This window comes from Microtus ochrogaster, chromosome 17, assembly GCF_000317375.1.
Source record: "Microtus ochrogaster isolate Prairie Vole_2 chromosome 17, MicOch1.0, whole genome shotgun sequence".
Lineage (NCBI taxonomy): Eukaryota > Metazoa > Chordata > Mammalia > Rodentia > Cricetidae > Microtus > Microtus ochrogaster.
The window spans coordinates 13,351,556-13,360,563 of record NC_022019.1 but is presented as its reverse complement, the minus strand read 5'-3'; the positions used below and the strand labels follow the sequence as shown (position 1 = coordinate 13,360,563).

Sequence of the window (9,008 nt, the reverse complement as noted above, 5' to 3'; positions counted from 1 at the left end):
CTTATTAGAGAAGATGATGTCACATAGAAAGCTAGCTGCTTTTATGGGAGAAGGTGACTGCTTTTGCTTGCTTTACTTCCTAGGCTGTTTCTGTAACTTACTGAGTTTTTGTTTTTTTTTTTTTTCTTTTTCAGTATTGCCTGTCAGGGCATCCAACTTTACCTTGCAATGTGCTTAAATTCAAATCTACCACTATTATGTTGGACTGCGGACTGGACATGACTTCCACCCTCAATTTCCTTCCTTTGCCTCTTGTTCAAAGGTATGTGCTGATGCATTCTGAGATAAAATGAGCTTCAGTTCCTGAAAAAATGGTGTCCATTAGTATAAACATTACTTGTACCTTGTGTTGTCTCATGCATTTGCTTTGTCCCCTTAAAACTTCTGTCCAAATAATTTCCTTCAGTTGTGTTGGTGGAAAGTGCTCTATTGATTTATTGACTGACTCTTTTATTCTAACTTCTTCTGGGCCTCTGTAAAATGTTTCTGAAACTGCTCAGTGCAACTGAGGTCATGTATATTTCATCTGTCTTCTTAATTCATGTAAGAGGTAATAAATGACTAACTGATGAGCTCCAGAATTGAGTTTTAGGATCATTTAACTGCCTTTTCAGGGGGTTGACAGAGTAAATGCTGACATTTCTTTTCTGTGCATTGTTTTCGTGTTAGTCATTTTAGGTCGTGTGTGTGTGTGTGTGTGTGTGTGTGTGCGCGTGCGTATCTCCCAAGTCCTTGTCTTAAGTCACCTAGTTTGCCTCGGCTCTACACGCAGCATTGGGGACACTAAGCTAAGATTTTGAGAAGCTGGTTTCTCCATTTGTTTCTACTTAGACAGGGCAGTTTGTAAGAAAAGTGACTTTTAGAATAAATATGCTCACAGTAGCAAAAAAAAGATGATAACCATGTATCAGAGATGAGATGGAAAAGCTATGTGAAATGAATTTCAGAGCTTAGAAGAATAGCGAACTGAGTAAACCACCTCATTCATCTCAATCTTTCCTGAAGACAGCACCTACTACAGTGATTATTCACGATAACCCCGTGAACCATCCAGAAAAATTATAATCTGCCTTTGATCTTTTTCTGAGATAAAGGATAGAACAAAGAGCCATGAGGACAAGGTCACAGATAATTTCAGATTACATTTTATGCAAAGTTGATGGGATTCACTTATAACAACACTCAGCACTGTAGAATATAGGTATTATCCAAGGCTGGGGGAAGATGGTGTTTACATAGCTGGGAGGTTACTTCTTTTTTTTTTTTAAAGCTTTACATTTTTTTATATTTATTTATTATGTATACAATATTCTGTCTGTGTGTATGCCTGTAGGCCAGAAGAGGCACCAGACCTCATTACAGATAGTTGTGAGCCACCATGTGGTTGCTGGGAATTGAACTCAGGTCCTTTGGAAGAACAGGCAATGCTCTTAACCTCTGAGCCATCTCTCCAGCCCTGGGAGGTTACTTCTTATTTATAGAGCTGGATACTGCTGTCTTTTTTTCCCCCCATAAAGAACAAAATAGTCATTATTTTGATGTTTATTAAAATCTGCCCTATGTGGGACCAGGGATACTGATATCAAAAAACTGATTTTGTACCCTCAAAGAGCATGGAGTCTTTCAGCAGAGAAAGCCAGTGCATAGCTGGAGACGGCCTGCACTTGAAGAAGTACCTAGTTCTGTGACAGATACTGTCTTTAGATACAATGAAGGCTTCTAAAAAGGACCCGCCTGCTCTGTGGGCTCTTGGATTCCCTTTACTACCAAAACCAGAATTGGTCAGACAGTACCAGCTTCATGTTGTCCTTCCTGCTCATTCTCTTTAGGACCGGGAGGAGGGAAATCCTCTTCTGACTTTTTTTCCTTACTCTCGCTTCAGAGGGAAGTGATACTGGAATGGCCAGCAGTCCGTGGAGTTCTTCCTAAGAAGTGTACTGGGGACTAGGGAGATGGCTCCCTGAGTAAAGCACTTGCTGTCCAACTCTGAGGACTGGGATTCATATCTCCAGCACCCACATCAAAGCCAGGCAGGCGTGGCCACTTGCTTTTCATCTTGGTTCTGGGGAGACAATAGGGGACTCCCTGGGGCAGCATGGCCAGCTAGACCAGCTGAATCAGTGAGCTCTGGGCTAATAAGTGAAATGGAAAGGGATCAAAGAAGACGATATCAGCCTCTGGCCTCCACACATGTGAATGCATGGTACACTACACAAATACATGTTTTTTTAAAACAAAACAAAAGAAACAAAGTGCCTCTTGTCATTCAAGCCAGAGACTTAGGGCTACATTTGCCTAGAATAAGTACATCCATCCTCCCTCCCTCCCTTGTCCCCTTACCCTGCTTTGTCTTTGTAGCTCTGACTATTGCATTACTACTTAGATACACAGTTATTACCTTTCTTCTTCACTGAAGATGTTTTATAAGAACAGGAATTTTGTGGGTTTTTTTTTTCTGCATTCCCAGCACTTAGACCAATTATTGGTCTGTAATAGCAGCTCAGTAAATATTTGGCTTTATGAGTAAATCACTCTCCTCCTTGGAGCCCATCCCGCCTTACCTTCTCAGAGTCTTCATTATTAAAGTGTCATTGTTAAATTATTGCGTCTTTGCTTTAGTGCAAACTCGGGGCAGGGGTGGGCATGTCTGTGTCTGTGTAGTGCTGGGGATCAAACTTGGGGCTTTGTAAATGCTACTCAAGCACTCCTTCCTGAGACCAGGCAGGCCTTGAACTCATAACTCTCCTGTCTCTACCTCCCAGTGCTAGGAATTGCTGGTGGCTGACTTTTCATCTTTAGTCCTTATCTCTATACTTGTTAATATTTCTCCATTTCACCAATTCAGCTTTCATTATAAAGTACTTTAAAACAAAAACAAGGAGAATTTGTGATTTGGCATCCTGTGTTGATCACACACTGTATTCAGTTGTCTGGTTTTGAGTCTCCTTCAATCTGAAAGAGTTTCTCAATCTGTCAGTTTTAATGACCTTGACATTTTAGACATACGGGCCAGTTATTTTATATAGTCTTTTAATGTGGGTGGATTTGATGTTACTCATACTGGTTGGGACTATTATCCTCTTATAAGAAGGCATAGATTCCCTCCTCCCAGAATCATCCTGTAGACATACAAGCCAGGGCTTGTCTAGCACTTGTCTAAGCTCTCAGTCTGTGTTTCTCTTACTGCTTTTACTGTACCGTCAGCTCTTCACCCTCTCCAGTCCTATCTTTCTCCTGGCCAGCACAGCAGAAAGTCCTCTCTCAGATCATCTAAGGTGGCAGTATCTGTGCTAGAAGGATGTGCAGATGACACTAGCCGGATGAGGGCTGGGAGATCATGTGGGGCTCAGTGTAGCTGCCAGCATGGTGGAAATGCCTTCTCGTTCCCTGTGCTCTCCACACCTAGCCCCTGGTGTTTCAGACCTCAGTTTAGCTCTATGCCCAGGGAAGTCTTTTGTTGCTGGCTAGACTGGTCCTTGTTAGGCATCTTCTGTGGTACTTGGTACTACTGTGACACCTCATCCTCTGGGCAGCTTGTCTCTGGCTGTTTGTGTGGGTGTGTAATGTCTTGCCTGCCTTTGGGGGAGGACCCGCCTGGGTGCTTGACATAAAGATCCTAAGTGACTGGGTGAAAGCCTTGGTTTCTACAGCACTGGACCAAATGCTGATGCTCTTTCCTATCTTCTAGGCTTTGATCAGAGTAGAGTAATGAGCTATTAATAAATATTTTTGATAAATATGTGAATATACCATGCCTGTTTTGATATTATCTCTGAATTTAAAAGTGTAAAAAATTTCATACTAGAAAATTATAAATGTACTTTTAAAAATTGCCTATCATATTCAACTTGCCTTTTCTAGGTAAATATTATGTAAGGCTTTAGGTTTATTTCCTTATGGAACTAATTTGCATATTTTCCAAAATAAACAATTATTAGAAAAACAGATCTTGTATATATGATTTCTTGACAAGAATAATTAATAATATCCTTTGTGTCAAAAACTGGTTCTAAAATATTTAAATGCAATAATAATATGTTCTCCAATCATCATTTTCTAGTATTTTCTCCAAAATTGCTGACATTTTTCAGGTCTCTAGTATATAAAACTAAGTCAGATTACTAGAAATAAATGGTTGCTTGATTTTTAATTTGTTATTATGTGAGTAGGGTGTGTGTGTGTGTGTGTCTGTGTGTATGTGTGTGTGTGTCTGTGTGTATATACCTTCACACAGCACATGCGGAAGTCAGGAAACACTTTTCAGAACTTGGTTCCCTCCTTCTACCATGAAATCTGGGATTTAAACTCAGGTTTCAGGTTTGCTTGGCAAGTGCTTTTAATGCAAAGCCCTCTTGCTGCCTCGTACATGTCTGTTTGGTTGTTTTTATTCAGCCTTCTTAATGTACATGAAATTAGTCTCAGCTTCTAGAAACCATTCACCAGGATAGAGAGTCACTTTATAACTCTTAGGGAAAGTGGCTTCATTTTCCATAATCGGAAACTTAAGCCATGGGTGCCAAGTGCCCAGCTTCTTAAATTGTAGATTGGTGCCCTACTCAATTGACTGTGAAGACTGCAGTAGATTTGGCAACAGTAGGTTTCTGAATGTACAGTGACCAAGAGTTAATTCAAAGTCATATGAATCCAGGAGCTTCTGCCTGCACTCACCTGTGCTGTGTCACGTGCCTACACTCAGCCGGGCTTCATGTTCTGTGGTGCCAGTACACAGTACCTCAGTCATCTCCACTCCAGGTGACTGATGTCGTGAACTGCAATGCTTTCTTGTACATACATGATTTTCCATTCTTATAATGGTTTAATTACAAACAACGAAGAAAGTTTTCCTGCCATTGCTGTGTGTAAGTAACAGATTAGCACATTAGTAAAGTTAGTAAAGCTGGATGTATCTTTAGATTGTATTGTGTTAGAATGTTTGTTTTTAAAAATTGCTATTTATGAACCAGTAGGATGGCTCAGAGGATAAAGATACTTGCTACCAAAGCTGATGCCTTGGATTTGATCTCAAGACCCTCCTCAGGGGAAGAGAGAACCCACTTCTGAAAGTTATTCTTTGACCACACAAATGCCATGATACATAAACAACCCCTGGCACACACACAAAATAAACAACAATTTAAAATTTTATGTTGCTGTTTGAATTGCTGACTTGAGTTTCACAAATTGTTAGATGAATTCTGGCTTGCAGTTAGGATAGAATGCCCAACAACTGCTGAAATGACCCTACTTCTGTCATTTTTAAAAATCATTCTTGTGCAATGTATTCTTAACATTGATAATTACAATATCAAAATTTTTATAAACTTGGAAAAATGTTGAAGATGTCTAATTCCTGCAGAAAAGATTCACTGATGTCTGTAAGATCAAAATGAGCATATCTATCTCATTAGTATGCAGACTTACTCTAAGATTTATTCATTTACTTTTAGTGTGGTATGTGTGCATGAGTTTGTATTATGTCCAGGTACCCTCAGAGGCCAGTAGAGGACACTAGATAACCTGAAAATGTAGTTACAGGTGGTTTTGAGAAGCCCAGTGTGGGTGCTAGGAAACAAATGCGGGTCCTGTAAGAGCAGTACTCACTGAACTCTGAGCTGTCTCTCCAGCCCCTGTGTGCTTATTTTATAGACCTGTATACACAGGATCACAGAAAGATTTCTTGGGTAAAAGGATATCACAGGTAGAGTTCAAGGTGATGTAATGCGCTTGTCAGCACTGAAGTCACAGCCCAGCACCGAACCTACATCTGCTTTCTCAGTCTACGAAGGTACCCGCACCCATTCTGCCTCCACTCACGGTGGGTGTTGAACACAAACGAGATAAAGCCAAGGTCGTTAGTGAGTGGAAGTTCTAAATGCTCTCAGTATTTCATATGCACTCTATCCTTTCCTGCATAAACTCCTGTACTTTCCCCAGTTCTGTGCTAAACTGCCCTTTTCCCACATAACCACCCTTTGTTTTGGTTTTGGTGGTGCTAGGGAGTAAACCCGGGGTCATGCACATGAAAGACAACATTCTCTTACCCAGCGATATTCCCAGCCCTGGGTATTTTTGAGATCGCATCTCTCTGCGCAGCCTAGGCTGACCTCTGAGTCCCTATGTTGCCACAGCTTCCTGAGTGCTGTGATCACAGGCACATCCCATGATACCCAGCTGTTTTATTCTGTTCAGACAGGATTTCACTGTATAGTCTAGGCTGTTCTTAAAATTGAGGTCCTCTTGCTTCGTCCTCACAGTTGCTGGGGTGATAGGCAAGGACCACCATAGCCTGCTCTAAGATGGATTCTTAGGCTTAGTACACCATGGTTAGTTCTCATCTTCTCTGTTATTTTGGGTAGGAACCACTGCTGGTAACTGTTCACTGTGTTTAATTGTATGGTGAATGGGTAAATCATCATGATTTCACCGAAGGCTATAATGTATTTAGGATAATTCAATTTTTGTTTTGCAGTCCCAGGCTGTCTAATCTTCCTGGCTGGTCTCTAAAAGATGGAAATGCTTTTTTGGACAAGGTAAGACTAAAATGCAAACTGCAGCCTGCCTGAACACAGTGAAAAGCTGTCCTGTCCTGCTGGAGCCGGGCTGACGACTCGGGACTCACTGTGTTTTCATGTGTGTTCTGTTGCAAACCCTGCGATCCATGTTAAGATCTCTCATACTTGGTAATTACTGTCTCTGAGTAACTTTAGAGACTCTCTATGTTTGGCCTCAGGTCACATTTGTGTCTGTGACAATCTTAAATACCTTGCAAATTTATCACCAAAGGAAGAAAACTGTCTGCAGTTGTAATTAGGGTCTCAAAGGTGATGCTTATCAGCGTTTGGTCAGCTTATTAAATGAGATCCCAATGCTTAAAAAAATTAAAACTGTGACACAAGCAGTGGAAGATTAAAACATGCAGAGCATCTCTACTCCACTCGGTGGTCCTCTAAATCATCCTTCCTCGCCTGAGCTTCAAAATTAAAAAGCTGAATGAGAAAGATCTTTCCCATGATTCATCTGAGTGAGACAGTTACCGCTTATAATGGACACTGCTGCAGACGCGTGGGCTTTCTTCAGAATTAATTCCTGTAGCTGCACCCCAAATTCTAGGGCAACCCGGATGCCTGATTTGAGACTAGATTTCCCTCATAGCTGACTATGAAACAGTGTGACATTCAAGGAGCCTGTGTGCCTGATTTCAGCCGGGGTCTCCTGCTGACCATAAATCATTATCCCCGAGAAAGGCTCCAGAGCATTGCCAGTGAAATGACTTGCATGTGTACGTGGGAGTGTTTCATTACAAGGGAGTGGTGAGTGAGAGAGAGCAACATTGGGAGTGTTCGGAATGACAATGAGTCTCCAGTGGGTTTTTATCAGGATGTGCACCGCTGGTGCTGCAGCACTCTGAAGAGGTAGATCACAGTGCCCTCTTAAGGTCATGCAATTGAAACTGAAACCACCCTTGGTGTGGCTCATTTTTTCTCTTCCAAATTTTACCTTTTTATTGCTTCTTTGGGAGTTTCACATCATGCACCCTAATTCCATTCACCTCCTGGTCCCCCCATAACCTCCCCTTACCCTCTTAGCACCCCACACACAAAAGAAGATTTTTTAAAAATCAAAACAAAGCAAGCAAACAGAAACAACAAAACAAAAAGACCTCTTTGCTTCCTTCTTTCCTGCCTCTCTAACACCTCCGTTTTAGCCTCATCTTGGAGGAGCTGGGAATTCCCCCATTAAACATAATTAATTGCTCATTTGTTTTTAGCTAGCTGTTCTATTGTAATTAAGGATTGTTCATCTCTCTCTTTTTTTTTTCTTTTTTTTTTTTGGCTCATCTTGATAGTTAAACAGTACAAGAACGCGTTGATGGGGAAAAAGTGTTTAAGACCCCAATAAAGACTTTAAAATTCCTAAGGATAGTAACATAGTTGACGCCCTGTCTCAACGCAGAGTAATTCAGATTGAGGTAAATTTAGATACATCTGTGTGGATATGTAGAAATATCTGTTGGGTGACTTGTGAAAGCATGGTAGAACTAAAGTTATGTATTTTACTTAACAAAGAGAACGAAGTTCACTGTCAAGTCCTGACTGGTTTGATTGTAAAATCATAGGCGTGTGCTTGATGATCCAGAAACTCCACCCCTTGTTTAAAAGTGCCAGTGGCTTTCCAGGGGACATGGCAGGCAACCTGTCAGTGGCCAGCCCTCGTCTCCAGCCTTTCCAGTCCCCTGTGCTCTGGCATAGTTTCAGCCACTCTTATCTGTGTGACCTCGTCTGGGAGTTTTTCCTGATGCTGCTCCAACATGGGAACTGGCAGGTTGAGGTTCTAGAATCTACTCTCATTTCTCAGTAGACTCAGGACAGTTTGATTCGCTTCTGAGTGGCCACATGGGAGTGAACAGAGCTGCTCTAGTGGAATGTGGTGCCATGCATGTCCATCTCCAGACACCATGCCTTCTGTTTGCCACCCTCCCCTGCAGGGAACCGCTACCAGAAAACCGGCACCCTGTCCAAGCTACTGCTCTCAGAATCTTTTCTCACAGCCAGCCTTTGGGAGACCCCAGACTCAGGGTGCTTGTAATTTTGGGCAGTAGCCTTTGAGGTAGGAAGTTATAGGGTCCCATTTTCAAGACATAAGCTTTCTTCTTTTGAATAAATATGTTTGGTTTGTGCTCCTTAGTAAGTCCACACTCTGTGAAGCAGACAGTAAGTACGTGCATTGTGGTGGTGGCAGCTTTGATCCCTGCCCCCCACTCTCACTCCTCCCTCCTTACTAGGCCCCTTGCCTTCAGCTCTTGATAGGTGGAAGAAAGGCTCCTAAGTAATCTCTCTGGGACTGGACTGCTAACCTGACATAGCAGAATCCCCAGAGATCCTTGTCATAAAAACAAGGTCCATGACTCCCTCTCCAGTTTCTGGTCTCTTAGATATTAGATAGGGCCCAGGGAGCTTTGATTTGGTAACTAGTTCTTGGAAATCACTGGATTACAAATGATAGCAGAG

The 9,008-nt window shown here is 41.8% G+C and overlaps 1 protein-coding gene and 1 pseudogene across 1 annotated transcript in view; both read left to right on the top strand.

Annotated features, from left to right (window-relative positions):
• LOC113456994 overlaps window positions 1–6,563 on the top strand; it is a 33,362-nt pseudogene extending 26,799 nt beyond the window's left edge.
• A 95-nt stretch (window positions 6,564–6,658) lies between these two features.
• LOC101982396 (integrator complex subunit 9) overlaps window positions 6,659–9,008 on the top strand; it is a 54,584-nt gene continuing 52,234 nt past the window's right edge. Inside the window, exon 1 of the mRNA XM_026783168.1 lies at window positions 6,659–6,680. Coding sequence (XP_026638969.1) covers window positions 6,659–6,680 — 22 coding nt within the window. The remainder of the gene's footprint in view (window positions 6,681–9,008) is intronic.